The sequence below is a fragment of the Petromyzon marinus genome, chromosome 49 (assembly GCF_048934315.1).
Source record: "Petromyzon marinus isolate PM22_M1 ecotype Great Lakes invasive population chromosome 49, UKy_Petmar_22M1.pri1.0, whole genome shotgun sequence".
Lineage (NCBI taxonomy): Eukaryota > Metazoa > Chordata > Hyperoartia > Petromyzontiformes > Petromyzontidae > Petromyzon > Petromyzon marinus.
Window position 1 is genome coordinate 9,081,998 of NC_133715.1, and position 18,618 is coordinate 9,100,615.

Genomic DNA, 18,618 nt, shown 5'->3' on the forward strand with positions numbered 1-18,618 from the left:
TAGATAAATCATCAATCGGTTCCATTGCACAGCAGCGAAGCTCTGTTCTAGAGAACGGCTTGTGGAAGTGGATATCGCAGAACTATCTCGGAGACCTCTGTTCGACGGAGTACTGGGGCACCACTTTGCCAGCTACTCTGCCACTGGGAGTCGTGTTCATTGCATGGCAGTCAAGCCCAATATCTTTTTTAATTCTCAGTGCTGGAATTTAGGCACAATAAATGCAGAACAGAATTTTAAATGTTGGGTTTTTTTGTGCAGTCATTGGTCACCGGGCTGAGTCCATTAATGTCTTCTCACATGTAAAAACAAGGTGCGGATTATTATAAATTGCCCTAATCGATCCACACAACAGGAAAATATTCCCGATTGTCCTGAGTGTGAGGAGCTGTCATTGATGAAACGTTCCTTTTATATGGAGCTGCTTTTAACAACCGATCTCACAGCATGCATCCCATTCGTAGTCATCCAGAAAAAAAGAACATCAATATGCTATATGACAAGTCTAATTGTGCAAGAAAGCAATCAATGCATCAAGTTTCTACGGAACTGGAATCGAGTCGAATTAAATGCGAAACCAAATTTGCAATAATTTTATTTTTCAGTCTTTGGCTTTCAGAATGAGACCATTAACTCTGCTACACTCGTAAACCTGGTTTTAATCATGGCCAGTTACCCTCATTGGAAATCGGAATCTGAGATTCTGATTCTGAGCAGTGGCAACTCAGCACTTTGACCCCCGAACAACTAAGTCACCCTTATACACATCTGTGTTCTTGTAAGAGGCTGTTGGAATTTAAATATCCTGCTTGTTCATTTAGGTATAGTCCATTATTAAATATTTATAATTGGACCGCAGTTTTAGATCGATTGATAAAGCTACACGTGCACACACACACATACTTATACACCCCGGGTGATGTGAAGCTTTTATCATGAGCCCCATCCCCTCGAAACCTCGATGTGTCTGCCTGGGTCTTGGCAACAGACATTACTCCGAGGTGTGGGTCCCAGGTGTTCACCAACATAGCCGGTTGTGATTGCGACGAATGTTTCTGTTACGTGCTATTGAAGATCACTCGAGCCATTTGGTAACGAAAAGAAACCAATCCCAAGTACAGTGTATAAGGAATATGTTTCTAGAATTTCAATTGTGCGGTGGAAACTGCTGTCTATAAATCTTTAATAATGGATGATACATTAATGGACACCCAGCATTTTTTTTTTTTTTACAGAAAAACTAAATTTTTTAAGTGGTTTTTCCCATACAATCGCGTGCAGGGTAGTAGTAGTCATCTCTTTTTGAGTGCACACAGTCAGAGGTGGAAATTCCACGGTTCTATGGTGGGTCCCAGTTGAACCTTTAATATGGCCACACAATATAAACGAATGTGTAATTTTGAGTGCAGTTAAATTAGACCTACTCATTACCAGTATAGCGGACTTTTGACAGTGGTATAAAAATCCTGTTTGGAGCCAGTGTGATGATCGGCGTTCTTTTAGAGCTTAGTTATTTCAGTTGTTTGCTTTTTGTCCTCAAACAAATATTAACATTTAGCATGGGTCTACATGCTCTATGGTAAAAAAAACAGAACTAAACTACCTTAATCCAGCTTCAGTGATCTGGCACTATGTCATAATCCGGTGAAGAGGGAGAAATACAAACCCAGCAGTTCTCAATTAAATGCTTAATCCCTCTCACCTGCTGGTGGGCTTTGTCAAACTTGGTGAGAAAAAGGTTAGTTGTGCTCTCCTGTTGTGCATCCCGTAGGCATAGCTCGTTAGTGTGGCATGGCTCAACTGGCTCTTTACAACCAGCGCCGCCACCTCTTTGGCATACAGCATGCATTCCCAGTAGGTTTGCTCTCCTCCTGAGTCTTGTTCAGATCTGATTTTAAGTGCCCCGTCCTTACACTGCTGCTATGTTTTTGGAGGGAAGCGAAGCATATTAATGCTTTCACGTTTTACCTCGGGTGACCACCTGTCATGGGATTGTCCTCTCGTCAAAGTGGCTGCTGTGCTGGGAAATTTGTTAGTTTTCTCCGGAACGTTAAATGTCCTGGTATTTTTTGTCAGTTGCGTAGTAATACGCCGCTCAAGACTACGAATATACACGGGTTCTTCCCGCTTGTAATTTTGTGCGATCCTTTTTTTTTCCACGACGCGTCCCAGTTTATTGTACCTCATAGAGGTGGCAACCCGAGTTTTTACGGGGTCTGGCTGGCGGAAGTGAGGTGGAGGCTCGGGCCAGCAGTAAAGTGGTGGGCAGCAATTAATTAATTAAAATAAATAAGCCCCCGTGGAATGAATCCGTCTGTGGCCTGTTGCTTCAGCCGCCCCCACCACACGCTGTCCACCCTTGCGTGGTGGAGTAGCCCGATAGGAGTGTGATTGATTCACGCTCTGCTCCGCGTCTACAGACATTGATCTCTCAGTCGTCACGGGGAGCGGAGACGGAGGGACGGCAACGGCATGGAAAATGAATACGCTCTAAATTGTGCAAGAGCCGTAGTCGTGTGAAACGGAAAGAGATGGGGGGGAGGGGAATAACAGGTTGTAATTTATTTTTGTATTGTTTCAGCCTTCTAAAGCTCATTTTTTTATTTCTCAGGAATTAATGATTCATTTTTGCGACGTTATTTGTCGGCACAGGTGTCGTCTGGAAATGTTATCGACGTCAGATTGTCTGAAATGCTTTCGGAAACCTAACGGGCACACGGTCGCTGCTGGCTCCAGACGGAGTCCAGAGAGCCAGTTCACCCTCAAGGCAGTCCTCCTGACGCCTCGTTTCAGTTGCTCGCCGCAAGCGTTGATTCATGGCTTTCCCCGCCGGTGCTGTGTGACATCTACAGCAAGCAAAACAAGACGATGGTCGATCCGAACGCTCGCCGGCACGACTCGTGAAACGAGCGCAAACTTCAGCACGTGATGCGCAGGGCCTCCAGCCTCACGGGCAATTGTGGAATTTCAAACCCAATTATACATGCGTCCTCCGTTTTGAGAAATGTTGCGATGCCCACGCATGCATGTCATTTCGGCATGTTATGGAATTTCATTTCAAGTCAATACAACTTCTGGGGCAATGTTACGCAGAGGGGAGCATTCGAGCAGACTTACAACTTTAATCTATTATTGATAAATTAATTACACCTCCTAATAAGCACCTTTTCAGAAGTGCATCAATGTGCATTTATTGACTTAATCATTATTCGGTGGTCCCTCGCTGTGATTGAAATAATGACGTCACCTTCCCAATGAACACCTGCACCGATCGTTCGAAGTGGAACGCACGCCAGACACACCTTTGCAAACAGATTTATACGTTCCAGTTTTAAACAAAGCTGCCTTGCTTTTGGTTCTGGCCCATTCATTAGCACTTGGAATTTTCTGCAGAAATTAATTGTTTTTCTTACAAGGGCCTGACTAGCGAGTCCATTCCCACCCATGCCCCCACCCATGCACGTGCTTCCCTTGCAAACCCCCCCCCCCACGCCACCCCCAACCCGCTCGTTGCCCTCATCCCCCTTGTTTGCAAGTGTCGTACGTGATGGAATGGCCGCTGTTCCGAGGCCCATTGCGCTCATAATAATTTACGGCTTCTCGATGAGTGTGAACCCCCTCGTTATTCACCGCGCTATCGGCGCGCCTCCCGTGAGCCGCGAGCTCCGCGGCGTTTCCCTCTGCGCTCCGCCGACGGTAATGCTTTACTTCGCGCGAAACGGGAATTCCACGTGGGGTCCCTGTGCTTTTTTTGTAAAAGCTCGCGCATTTAGGCCCCCCCCCCCCCCGCTCCTCTCCGCGCCCTCTGTCCTCCCCCCCCCCCCTTTTTTTTGTTTGTACGTTTCCGCCGCGCGCCGTACGGCCGTCGGTATATTGCGTGCCACGTCTTTATTTTAGTGTGTGTGGTGTGTCCGCACGAACGCACGGAGCCGAAAACGGAAGTGCGGACGTAACGGAATTCGCGGCGCGCCGTTGCCGTCCTACTCGTTGCAGTGCAGTTTCTTCTTCTTCTTCTTCTTACGTTAACTTTAAAGGGGGGGGGGGTCCTGCAATTAGTCTAGAAAGCCTGTCTGAAGGCTATTTAGCCTCCTCATATACGCTGCTGGTCAGACATCTCGGAATAGGTGGGACTACCTACACTTTGCCCCACCGGACACGACCTGTCGTGCATCCCGCTGGGTGGACACCGGCGCGGAAGATTGAAGAAACTCGCACCATCGTTTCGGCTGCCGTGCCGGGAGATCGCATCGAGCCGGAAAGCTGCTGCCGCCACGGCACCATCCCCGGCACCGCCCGCACGTTCCCCGCGTCATCACCTTGCGCAGGTTGATGAGTCACGAAGGAACACGGGCGTGGTGGAGCCGGGGTTTATTTTACGCCGTGCTGCTCCACGCAGTGTCCGCTTTGGGCCTCCGTCGCCATCGATTTTCATGTTTATGGATCACAATCAAGCGCTGAGCATTCACCCCACCCCGCCGACCCTGCGCACCCACACCGCTCGACCCCTCCGCCTGTCCGTCGCGCTCTCTAGGTGGAGCTCGTGAACATTGGAGGCGCCGACATTGTGGACGGCAACCACAAGCTGACGCTCGGCCTCATCTGGAGCATCATCATCCACTGGCAGGTACCAACTTTGGCTGCATCCTCGGGCACCCACAAACATCTCACCGGAGGGGAACGAACGTACAGGCATGCATGCACCTATGCACGCACGCATAGGTGCATGCACCTACGCACGCACGCACCTACGCACGCACACTCCTACGCACACATGCACGCACCTATGCACGCACGCATACCTGTGTATGCTGTATTTCATGTTAAATTGTTATCCGTACTGCGTTCAACCGCCACGCTGTAGGCCAAAGCACTTATCAGTCATTCTCCGTACCGCTCGACTTTGGAATTCCCTTCCATCGTCTCTCGTCTCAAGCTCCTCGTACAACTTTGCCTCGTGCGTGCGACGTGTTATTAGCTCTCAGCCAGTACACCTTCGGCCCTGTGGTTTGTTGCCAGCTTGCTTGCTTGCTTGGTGTCTGGGCCTTTGGACCTTTGCTCAGCAACATAAAAGTTTTTATTTTTATATATTTACGTGTGTGGTGTAAATTGATTGCACCCCAAGAGGATGTCCGCTGCAGAGATGTTGCAAAGGTGAAATCGGCTCGCCTGCAGGCGCTGCGTGGACTGTTCCACCGTAGTATCGTGAGAGATGACACCATGAGCTTTGGTAACACGAGGGATGGTAACGGCTTGGGAGAGTGTGATCAATTATTTGGTTCAGTAGTTGCCTTGTGTATAGCCAAAAGAGGCAAGAGCCCAATTGGATTTGAATTATTTTGCAAAGGACATCTCCGTATCAGCCATGGCCATCCGCTGCTGGATGATGGTTAAGTAGGGCATCATTAATGTTGTCATTTATTTGCGTGTACGTTTGGGATTGTACTGTTGTGGATTTCTCGGATACGGAAATAGAAGTTTGGATGTTGTTAATACTGTACCTGTCATATTTTTATCTCAAGGCGTCCATCCATTCTAGGATTAATACACACATTTCCTGGGTGGTGATCATTTTCAATTCTTTCTTATCTTATTGTGAGTAAATTGCACAATTAACAGTGGCACACTAATGTGGTCAACAACGACAAAAATAACATTTTAAAAATAAATATATTTATTTGGTGCTTTTGTTTATTGAAGCCTTGTTTGTTTATAATCATCACCAGCCATGGTCAGTCCACTGCTGGATGAAGACCTTCCCCAGGCCTCAGCCACCTTTCACTATCACGTGATGTCATAGTCCGCCTCAGCATAGGAAACAAATATTAATTTCTATAAAATATTGTGAAATGCTAAATAAATGTTTACAATCTAACACGGTGACGCCACCTGCATACATTATGGGAATGCACCTAATATGTGCAGGGAATGTGACACTTTAATACATTTTAAATGTAACCATTTAATGGTGCTTATGAGTCTCACAGTTTAATTATTTTTAAATTGTCTATGTTACGAATGTGATGTGGTGGGTAAATTTGGTGGTTACGAGCAAACATCTATTTGAACACTATTTCGTGACAACCGCTCCTTATGCATGTTTAAACATTAAGTGGAATAAGACACTGACTCCAATTAGAACCCTCAAGTTCATTTACAATTCATTGCACCTATGGGAGGCTTCCCGAAGACGAGGGATTAACATAACAGGTGTCCCAGGACTTGACATTTTAAGGGGCTCATTGGGCCTGCTTTTGGGACCACAGTGCCTGCACGAGCAGCCTGACGTGCGGGGAATGATTTATCTCAAATATTTTATCTCCCCAGCGCCCAGTATTTACTCCTGTGCCTGCACCGATTAACATGTTTGACCACCCAGATACAATTTCGGATGATTTGTTCAGCTGCCACTAAGCTCAGGAATCTTCCTCCAACTTGCCAGTTGTTGTCTGACATTGCTTGTGAATTGATGCAGAGGCATCTAAAACGAATAGGAGAAGGCTGCTTTGGAGAAGACATGGAATAGGTTAATGCTCTGAAACATGATTTCTTATTGCGTTCTTAGCATCGCTAATATTGACCGGTAGCACAAATTGATTATACGTGATGCTGATGTCGTGATGACACAAGGCAGTCAGTGTTTCTAGATAAAGCTCTATAGCGGTACTTGTTATAATTTATGTGCTGTTTGTCCTGGGTGTTTCATATCTTTTTTATCTTCTGTTTGTCGATCGGTAGGTCGTGTTCGGTGAGTGAAGTGTGTCGTTCACAGCCGAAGTTAATAAGGTTGCTTTATTGCAGTCATTTGGTGACTGGGCCATCAACTCGCTACAACTTCTGAATGTTGATTTCGTCACAGAGTCGAACCCAGGATGTCAGCTGTGCTGGCTCAGTGATCTGACCCCTGAGCGATTTGGCCAACTGTGGTTTATTTTTTGTATCTTTATGTTTCAGACTTGTGTAGCTGTCTTTTGTTTGTCATGCCTTTTGTACAGGCTAATTGTGAGTGGCGATGTCACATTTGTCCAGAGGCTAATGAGCTAATGACCAAACATTGTTTCATATTTTTTATTATTTTATTGTTTCCCTTCTACGTGACTTTACCGAAAGAACCAAGAATATGAATCCCTGCGGTCACGAAAGCTTTAAATCAAAATTCAGATGTGTGAAGTTCAAAATATCCGCATGGCATTGGAGGCTAATTGTGAATGGCGATGTCACATTTGTCCAGAGGCTAATGAGCTAATGACCTAACATTATTTTTTGCACTGCTTTCTATGATGCAGACATTGTTTATGTTTGGTCCTTAAGGCTTTGTTACTTCTCTTGGGGTCAAGATCGTAGCCAATTTAATTGACAGCAGATTCAAAGTTATTGAATCCCTTGCAACATTGTATTTTGCTGTTAACCTTTCTTTAAACAACGGGTGACCATATGCAGGGTGTAGAATGAATATATGTATAGAACATTTACGGGAGAAAAAAAACATTCGGAAATTTTGCTGCATTTACATTTTTAAGTGTTCAGAAATTCCACAACATGTCATTTGTAGGATGGCTATTGGGACACTCTCACACAGCAGGTTCATTAATCCCATCTCGTTGTGCTCCACTTACCTTTCCCTCGTATGTACGTATGCTAAACTCATTTTGCGCCGTACGTAGCCGACCGTGCTAATTTGAGGTGTTCTTCTCGTGCCTCAGAGTACCAAGGATGAAGGGTTAAAGCTGTGTGGGGGGGTTAAGGTGCATGGGTTGTGCCGTGAACCATTCAATGAGAGAAATGTCACAGAAAAGAGGCCGTATTTGTCAATGTCGGTGTTAATCACAGACATGATAGTGTGTGGACCGTGATTATAAGGGTGTGTTGTTTCGGCAAAGGTCTTTGTAGGGCCGCGGGAATGGACTTTTTTAAAAATTCAGCCAAGGGGCCTTGCCCTGCAGGCCTTTGGCTTGCCGTCGGGAGCTCTTAGGAAATATACTGTCAACCTTGACGAACGCTGTTGCCTGCCGCCTATCAGTCTAGAATATTGGGAGAAGCCTTGTGAATGGCTTCAAATTCCACCTCTGGAATTATGTGGAGGTGCCTTCATGCTTTCGATTTGTGTGTGTAATAGGTAATTGATAACATATTATTGATAGAGTAGGAATGAGTGTTGTGTTAATTCTTGGACTTATTGGATTTTTACCCCCAATGTCAGATTTTACATTGTATTTTCATGGTTTTGGATTTAAATGTATTACATATTCATAACTTCCACGGTTTATGTAATCAAATTCATAATGTATTTATTTGTTTTTAACAATTTCATTTGAAAATTTAACGAAACGTGTTTATCAGTAAACACTAATTTGAACGCACACATTTTTCATTTTAATAATGTAAGCTAATGCGGTGAAAATGATGGCATCAGATTGGCAAAATATGTACATGGTACACTATCTCGCAAAGAGTTTGTGTGCAGGACTGAATTTATATACACAATATATCAACTGCTCAGGGTAGTTTACTCAATTCGCATGAATGGGTAATCATAAAAAAAACATATACACATGATTTGTTTTTACTGCTCAGTAATGAGGTTACTAGTGGGAAGGGATGCCGTGATAGATAAGTGAAACAAACATGATGACAATTACACGTCGCTTAAGTATATTTTTCCACGTGGTGTCAAAACGAAAAGTAATCATGTGCATGTGGTGCTTTTGTGATATAATTCACTTGACCTGCTGGGTTAAGATGTGACGTTGATGTTCATGGAGAGTGCCGGGTGTGCTTGATTGTGAGCTTGTTACAATCCCACCATCCTGGGCTTGAAATCTTGATCTCTGAACATCGGTGGCAATTGATGTCTGTGTTTGGCGTGGGTTGCCCCTTGTCGCAGCCCAGCGTGAAGCCGCCAATTTAGTCTTAATGGACTTTTTTTTCATTGACCCATTACACTTGAATTTCAATCTACACTCTCTCGTGTGGCATTTGAAGAGCAACCGCCAAAATATTTCAATTGCACGTTGGGTTTGGTTGTTTCCCGTTGCTGAATGCGTAGCGTCCGTACCTCCTGTGTAAGCGTACAATGGGCAGTGGTCAGTCGGCAATGTAATGAGTGGGATTGTGCTTCACCGCACTCAAATTTCGGGCGACTCTTGCGTTTTACATTTATAATAGAAATAGCCGGACCTGCCGCGTGTTCGAACCCAATTACAAGCGCGGGCACTTTGTCTTCTATTTGGGCCGAAGCCAGCTCATATCTCCTGCGTCGGATCTTCAATCGGTTCCTCGTTCGAGACTTCGCAGGAGTATAATTACTCTGGTAAAGGAGCTAAGACTTGCGGGATACTCTCCATATAAACTCATTCGGTGTGGCGCTCTGCGATGTGCTTTCCTCTTCTTTTTTGTGCTCACTGCTCGTGACCTTTTTTCTGTTCAAGCTCCAAATGAGAGCATTAGATGGATGCTGCAGCCCGGATCGGTGAATCCCAAAACAGAATGCCAGGGAGGTTGTCGCTGCATTACTATTGTGTAGGCTTTTGGGTTCCCTGCTGTCTAGCTCTCCGATGTATTTTATGGCTGCACTCAGTGTGTTTTTCACCATGGCGTCCGATACATTGGACACTCACGTTTCAACCCGAAAGCATTTCAGGGAATTATCACTCGTGCCTTTGTTGGTTGTGTGGTGCGCGATAGTCATACCCAAATCTCTTTTTCAAATCTTAGCTTTCAGTTTCTGAGGCCAGTCATACTTTTGACCCATTTGTCTCTCTGAGTGTTCGTCATTTTTAGTGTTCGGCAGGTGATGTTATTGTTATGTGATTTTGAAGCATTGCACATTTCTTTGTGAGCACACTGTACATCTTTGTTTTGTCACTGGCACGAACAGCTGTACATTTTTTTTGCACACGATTGTAATGCATGCGGAGTGCCATGTGCCCACGGAATCACTTTTGGATGAGCAATTTATTTCCTGCACATTTTTGTCATGCTGATTTGTTTTTTTTACGGTTTTTTTTTCTCTCTCTCTCTCTCACAATAACCCAAACAAACGTGCACAAAACCCCGCGGTTGAGTTTCGCAGACAGCGAACAATATGAATAATGTATGGCATTGAGTCCAACCTCGGAGAAATGTGTCATCAATTTAAAATTGGATAATAATAATATGGATGGGCACTTGAAAATGCTTTCCGTTACCGTTACCTGCTTTGTTCTCTGAAGTATCGTCACGCCTCGCCGTTTTGACGGAAGCTTTTCACAAGCACGAGTGAAGAGTGGTTGATGACTCGCACGCACACTGCTTGTCCACCAGCATTATTTTCCGTCGTCCTTTGTTGCATGATTATTGTGCATGATGGACACTCTCTGCAGGTTGACATGCTGATTTGTTGATTAAAATACGGTTGAGCATTTTTAAGACCGTGTCAGATTTTACAGGCCGACAATTTCAGTTTTTGACAAATGATATGCATCTGGTGTGAATAGCTGAATAGTTTAAGACGTTCTGGATATCTCCACAGTACTCTGTGGTGTAATGGTTTGCACACTGGGCTTGAAATCTAGAGTTCGCCAGTTCGATTCCATCGTCTGGCACGGCATTTGAAACGATCGTGCACGTTTTTCCCCCCTCTCTCTAAATCCTCCTCCCCGCCTCTGGCCACCCGGCAGTATAAATGGGTCCACCGCAGTGAAGTTGATCAGCAAATCACGTGTGATGGGGGTGTCGTGGTGGGGAGTGACTCGCACCACTTCCAAGACGTCTGGCCAGTGTGAAAGCGTAGAACAAATATCCTCCAGACCTCCCTCCGGTGGAGGCCCTTGCCGCCGTCAGTGGGCATGAGTGCAAGCAATTTCAGTGCAGCATCTTTATTTAAATATGTATGTGTGTTGAACTTCTTTAGCACCATGCGTATATAGCCAACCGTGCTAATCGGAGGTGGGAAGGGAAGGACAATAAACTAAACACCAAGAGCAGTTCTAAAGAAATTAGTTTAAAATCTAGATTTAAAAGTGCACAGCTCCAGTGGTTTCCTAATATCGGAAGGAAGAGCATTCCAGACGGCCGCAAAAGCGCGCGATGCGGTGACCGTCTTTGTTCTTTGGCTAGCCAAACGTCCGCTGCCAGGGATGACTTGAGTCCGCATGATGGTTTATGCTCCTTAACGAGATCAGCAAGATATTGTTGTTAATTTGTGGCAATCACATTGTGTGCAATGAGGTGCCACCTTATGGTGCATTTATTCGGCAACCGGTAGCCAATGCAGCTCGGCAAGCACTGGACAGACACGTTCTTGTCTTCTTAACACAGCAAGTTTCTGCAATGAGCAAGTTCTGGCATTGTTTTCAAGAAATATCGATTACCGATGCGTAAGGAGGTGGCGTCCACAGTCCGGGGCATGAGCCAAGCGGTTCCACGCGCGGATCACATCAGCGCGGTGCAATTTCGCTTGTGATACCGGCACGAAGATTGGGACGCGCTGGGAAATGTACAGCGATGAAGCGCAAAAGACAAAACACTTTTTTTTTCTCTTCACTACCACCACCACCACCATCACCAAAACCTCTTTGTACTGGATTGCTCATTTTAAGAGTAATTTAACAGATAACAGGTATTGTAAACCACTCCTGTACCCCGGCAAGTCACTTGAGCCAAATCAGCTGGGTGTCGGAGGAGTGGGATTTTCCTGGGCCCTTGCAGCCTTCTACGCATTTAATGTGAAGGAGACTAATGCTCTGGAATATTTCTCCTCAGCCCATTCTAGCAGCAGCAGCAGCAGCGTTGGGTATTATCTCAGGGGATGGTTTTGCAGAAAATAGGCACAGCGCAGGGCAGGTCCCCACACACTAAGTGGAAGTCGCCTCTCTCGCTTCATGCATGTCATGCAGTTCATCAGCCTTCATCCTTCTCTCTTGCCCCCCCCCCCCCCCCCCAACAGTAACCATCTCATAAGTGATCAGGGCTTTAGTTCATACCTCCTCGGGCTGTTTCTGCGAATGAATTAAATATTCCGCCGTTGCCGGGAAAGTAACTGCGACGATGCCTAAATTATGTCAAGTATTCAAGTTTGCCTTCCTTCACCGGGCAAACATTATTTTTTTGCCGCTGCTTTTCTCTCTCCTCAAAAAAGTTGCAAATCAGCTGTTTGTGAACTTTTCCATTTTTGCAACAGATTGCGAGCGGATTACTGTTGCGGTTAATGTAGGTTTGTGGTGATTAAAAAGCATCTGCCTAAATTTCGATTTGAAGCTTTCATGACTGCGGGGATTCATGTTCTTGGTTCTTTCGGTAAAGTTACCACGTAGAAGGGAAATAAAATAATAACATTTTTATTTTATGTTTTTAAAACAATGATATTTTTTTTATTTTATTGCTTTATTTGTATTATTTTATTATTTCCCTTCTACGTGACTTTACCGAAAGAACCAAGAAGAAGCATCTGCCTATTTGAAGAACTGGAAAGGCAACCAATATAAACGATATAATTTTATATTTTATGAAAGTGATTCGTGTAATGTAAAACTATCGACTTTAGTCGTTCGACATTTTAGATCTGCCAAGTTGAGTGTTAATTCATTTCTGTAACAAACATATGAGGCCCTGTCAAAAAGTTTGCAGGTAAAGATGTATTGCAGTTGAAGGCCTTTATAGAAACTGAATGGGTTTTTTGTTTGTTTAAAATGACATGATGAATATTATTACACGAAAAAATATTGTGCACACGTCGCAATATAACATGACTGCTGTAGTGTCAAAACACGGAGACACGCTGCCATGGGTGTAATAGTTAGGAACACTGCACGCCTCTTACAATCTCCCGGCGTGGCAGTTGCAACGATGGGGCAAGTTTCCTCAATGCTACGTCCACCCGGCAGTATTAATGGGTACATCACATTTGGCCGGTCACCACGTCTGGCACGGTTGGGTAAAGTTTGGTTAGGTCCAGCCAAGCGTGGAAGAATCGACCACATATCCTCTAAAGGGACGCTGTAGAACTCCGGCTAGTGAAGTCCCTTCCGCCAGCAGTCGCGTGATCAAGGCAAGGTGCCACCACCGCTGCCCATTCGCCTTTAGCCAAGTCACGTGACCCAAAAGGGCGACGCCGCGAGCAGGCGCTGCCAATGTGAGTCGGCGCCCTGCGAGTTATCGCGAGCAAAGTGTTGTGACAAAACGTAGGCCACGAACGCAATGTGTGAAGAAAATAAATCGCTTTGATGACACCGAGAACATTCAAGCCAATGCGACGAATTGAATGAGGCACGTGTCGCGTCAACACGTGACGCAGGCTGACACGCTGTGGCTCTCAAACTTTTTGGTTTGGCTGCCCCCTCAAACAAGACCATTGGTTCACACAACCCCCCCCCCCCCCCGTTCCTCCACCATAGCTGCGTGAATCGCTCAAACCGATCTCTGCCGTCCATGCCTCTCGTCAACGCGGTGTTCGTGCGGGCCACTGCAACGTGGCACCGGCGTTCCACTTGCACATTTAAGGTTTCTCCTGCACGGTAATCATGCAACAGCTGCCCCCCCCCCTCTCCCTCCGCCGGCCCCCCTGAACGTCATTTGACTCACGGATTGAGGACCGCTGCGTTCTGGCGATGAAGTGACTGAAACACATCTCAGTTGAAGACCTCTAGGGCTGCCAAGTAATGGCCGCTCGTGATGTATTGGTCTGGCTGGAGACTGATTTTGTAGGGAAACTGACAGCTCACTTATTATGGAAGCAACACATTAATTCTGCCAACCTTGACGACTACATCTCGCATATATGAGTATCCCTTGATTGTAATCGATGGAACAGTTTGTTTCTTACACTTAGAGGGAAGTCTAGTGGGCTGTGTAAATTTACGGATACATTTCAGAGAATTCAGCATTTTAATAGAAGTGCCTCTTTAATTTTTAAAATACACAGTGCTCAATATTGACTAATGGTGTTCTATCTTGACTTAAAGCTTTCGTGACTGCAGGAATTAATATTCTTTGGGTCTTTCGGTAAAGTCACGTAGATAGGTTCAAAGAAAATAACAAAAAAAACTACGACGTTTCGATCGCGAGACGACGCCGTTTTTTGTTATTTTCTTTGAACCTATCTACGTGACTTTACCGAAAGACCCAAAGAATAATCGTGCTCTTCCATGGACTGTTTTTTTGCCAGAGCATTTTTTTCCCCTTACGTGTCAAATCCACTGACAGATGAACGCTTCCCCATGCTCCGCCAAACCTCGTCGGCTCGGGTTGGTGAAGTGGTGACCCTGAGCGGTTCGAATATATATAACTCTATATATCACTCGTCACTGATGTCATCCATGGCCAGGAATCCCACTCAGGCTGTTGGGTTCATAGCGCGGCGCTCTGTGTACTCTGCCACTTTGCTCACCGATGCATTTTCTTTATCAGAATTTTCAGGAAAATGTTTCAGGGATTCAGAGCGTTCATGGATTTTTAGGCCAAACGTGTACTGTTTCATGCGATAGCTGCACAATGATTTTAAGCGAAATTTACCTGGCCTTATTTTGGTTATGCATTGTTAAATGTGACCCAAAAATGCTCGATTCAATTGAATACCTGATTGAACGTGTGCATTAACATCTCCATTAGTCAGATTGATTATCTCTGGATTTTCTTTTTAATTCTCTCGTGCTCGCCTTCCAAATACTATTTACCTTTTCACAATCTACTCCCGTGACACATTGAAGCACGTCGTTTGGCTTTTTTTGGTCATCAGCATCACCACATCGGCACATTGGTTGCGTAGTTTATATTTTAATCAAGAAAATATATAATGAGTACTTAAGAAGACAAACTCCGCTGGGAGCGGCGAGTTCTACCCGGCAAGCGTGTCCTCGTGTGGACCGCCGTGGTGAATTTCGAGAGCCAAGAACTCTAATTATGTTATTGCTCTTATTAATGGAACCAATATACAACACAAACAAAAAAAGCTGAACATGGAGCTTTGGCGGCGCTTGCCCTGCCAACCCGATGACATCATTTGTGGAAGCTGGCTCGATCGCTGTCTTAATTTTCAGGAGACAACATTTCTATTTCATGAGCGTATTTGCTCAGCTGGCCAACTCGTAAGTACAAGGTAAAGGGGCAGCCCTGCAATTGCTCACGTCGCCGCTGTGGAAGGGCCTTTCTTCGATAGGGAGCTCTCTAGACAGCCCCTCTCGAGGGTATTTGGCCTACTCTTCTACGCTGGCCAGATGTCTTGGGAAAGACAGGAGCCACCCACGCTTTACCCAACCACACGCGTCTTTCCGATGGACCAACTGCGCTATCCAACTCTGGATGAAGGAGTTGAGTGTGCAAAATATTTGCAACGAGAGGAAACAAATTCGGCCACGCATACTCACTTAAATTGGTTGAACCGAGCGGATTTCCGGTGCTTAGAGGCAACTTATGCTTCTCACCGTGTATTTGTAGCCCTCGTTTTCATTTTAAATATTTGGGTTTTGCCGTGCCCGCAAACCTCTTAGACTCATCATTCGTTATTACGGCCACGGAAGTAATCTTTTAAATTGAGCACAAGGCATTAGTTTTATTCAAGAGAAAATGTTACGCATAATATCCAGTCCGAGACCAAAAAAAAACGTGTGTTATGTATTTGAGATTGAATACATTATTATTTTTTTGCCTGCGGGAGCGGATTTTCAATTTTATTTTTAAAAGTAGCGACTGTGTACTGCGTAATTGACTGCTGTGTCGGAAGCATTTATTTTGTTTTACGCGACATGAATCTTAAAGAAAAGGCTGCGTTATATTCTAACATATTGCAACCTGGATTTAAAACAGTTACTCCTTACCTCGATTGCATTTGCTGTCCGTGCAAGGGTACCATGTCTATCTCGTTGTGAGAGTTTGTCAAAATTTTAACAGTTGCAGTCAAAACGCCCCATTAATCCTGACACTGAGCACTCTTTTAAACGTGGTATGTCGGCTGAGTTGTCACAATAGTCTCTCGGCTACTGTGCTGCAGAGAGGCCCGCAGACCTATAGGCCACTTGTGATGGGAGCGGTCGGTGTCGTGTGGCCACGAGACGGATGAAATAAGGTGCTGCTCCGTTATACAAATTAACAGAAACAAGTGCTCAGGCAAGCATTGGGTAATGCCACTCTCCATTGGCAATTCTGACCCAGCGATATAAATTCCAAAAAAAGGGGCCCTCATTTGATTGATTTTTGAGGAATGATGGGGTGATGATGCAGCCTCCCAGCTTTTAAACTTGCCACAGCAACAACAACAAGAACAGCAACATGATAGCTCCACTGTTATGGGAAGGGAAATATATCTCCGAGATGATGCTTTTCCAACTGTAGTATCTTCATCTCCGGACGGTTTGGCAGCCATCGCGAGACCAATCGTGAGACTCTGGGAGCTCCTGAGTGATTAAACCTAGTAAGGTGGCATGTGGACCTCCGGGACTAGAATGGTCTTTAGGCTGTCGAAATATCCAGTGATGAAAGATACTCCGGTTGGAGAAGAATCATCTTGGTGAGATTTTTTTTCCATCCATATATATTTTAGATTTTAATTTGAAATCCCAAACACCAAAATGAATGTTTTTTTTTACAACAACTTGCATTTATATCGGTATTTATGGTGTCCGACTCGGAGATGCCACATTTTGTTACGCGTTCTCGAGAAATGTTGGGCTCCAGGCACAGACAGTCGTGTGCAACACTCCAAGAAACTTTCCTCGCTCGCGGGCAAACTCGTTGCTGAGAATGTTATCAATAAGAACATATACGCACGTTTTGTTTATCCGGTAAATTCACTCTTGAGTGTTCTGCTTTAAAATTTGCGGGGGGGTATTTTTTGCACCACAACCATAAACACTTAACCATTTCAGCTGTTTAATTTTTTTCTAATTATATATTTACAATAACAAAAAAAAACCTGCAGCACATTAAACCCCTGAATCACAACCTCATTATAAACGTCATTATAAACGTCACATTTTATTATTTGCTGTGCCGACATCACTTAGTTGTTTGCAAGAATTGCCATAACACTCACGTGTGCCTCAGCAGTAGAGTGGCTTGCAATTGGAAGGTTGCAAGTTCAAGTCCATCATTCTTCCAGGCCCGATAAAATATTCTTTTTGTGGGCCGCTAACAGCGGTTGTTCTATGAATAGACTCACCCCCGCCATAGGAATGTAGAATTACCACCACTGGCTCAGGGCTGTAAATAGGAGATGAGTATTGCCTTCATGTTAATTGCAGTAGAAAATCACTTTGACTCGACTAAAGTGGCTACAACTGTGTTTAATTTTACGATAGTTTTGCACTTTGCAGATATTCAACACTGATTGCAACGTCACCGTATTTTCCCACGTGATCGGGCTGCAAGGTCACCTGAGTGCGCACCGCCATTATTTTCCACTCCCCGTAATCCCACGCTTAATTACCACAGCAGCCAGCTACTGGCGTGGTAAGCCACGGAAATCGAGCTACAGTAGTAGCGGACGGTTCTCTGGCCAAGAAAACAATGGCCCGTTGGTGACCGCTGGGATTCTGCCACACGCAGGGATAACAGTAAAAGGGGCCCAAGGCTGAACACGCTCCGTTCGTGATCACAGTATATCAGCTCGTGGGGTTCTGTTTTGTCCCCTGTTGTTGTACGGAGGCAGCCTTGCGTTGGACGCAGTTGCTCGATGTAATGCCGGCTTCGCGCTGTAACACCGTTTTTCCTGCACGTGTGCCCTTGCGCCTGTTGTCTCCCTCCGCCAGGTAAAGGATGTGATGAAGGATGTGATGGCCGACTTGCAGCAGACGAACAGCGAGAAGATCTTGCTGGGCTGGGTGCGCCAGTCGACGCGGGACTATCGCCCCGTCAACGTCGTCAACTTCACCACCAGCTGGTCGGACGGGCTGGCCTTCAATGCCCTCATACACAGCTACAGGTGGGTGCCAGTGGGTGGCAAGTCCCTCCCAGAGCACATCACGATGTGGGCTCACGCTCGCTCGACTGTAACTGTCACGTGTACCCATCCATACTGCTGGATGGATGGAGGTTTGTGGAGATTTGGTCAACTTTCCCTGGATTTCAACTGCCACGCGCCGGGAGATGAAATCGAATCGGCCTCATCTGGATTGCAATTCCACTGCGCTAATCATTACGCAGTGCCCCGATCTTAAATAAATGAAGATAAAAATGAGATGCTGAGCCAAACCGATTGTAAGGAAATGTCTGAAACACACGCAATATCACGGTCGGCGCTGGAAGGCTTGCACTTGTTGTTGTGGTGATTTACGTTGCCCTTCAAATCCATTTAGTTGCATTTCACGTGAAGACATCCTCCAGCCTCAGCAGGCATTTTTTCCTTTTCCGCTTTGCTGAAGCCAGCCCCTGGGAACGTGGAGTCGTGGGAGATTTTGGGGGTCCCCTTGCCTGGAACTCGGCACACGGGAGACAAAGCGGGCCACCAGCTCATCGCAAAGCGTTGTCTGTTGTCAAATATTTTTTTTGTTAGCTCCTGCGTCAACATCACTTAGTTGTTTGCAAGAATGCAAAGGGGTATTACAACTTTGCTGGATACTGAAATAATGATTTTAAACTTGTCAAATGCTATCATCAAACTCATCGGCCGAATTCAAAGACTGGTGGCTGAAATATCGACTATTGTTTTGC

The 18,618-nt window shown here is 45.3% G+C and overlaps 1 protein-coding gene across 7 annotated transcripts in view; it reads left to right on the forward strand.

Annotated features, from left to right (window-relative positions):
• The window catches only part of LOC116953045 (dystrophin), a 662,108-nt gene that overhangs the window by 172,729 nt on the left and 470,761 nt on the right, over positions 1-18,618 (forward strand). For all 7 annotated transcript variants that reach the window (XM_032972888.2, XM_032972885.2, XM_032972886.2 and 4 more), the window contains 2 exons: positions 4,532-4,624; positions 17,718-17,890. In XM_032972888.2, the coding sequence (XP_032828779.1) occupies positions 4,532-4,624; positions 17,718-17,890 (266 nt within the window). The remainder of the gene's footprint in view (positions 1-4,531; positions 4,625-17,717; positions 17,891-18,618) is intronic.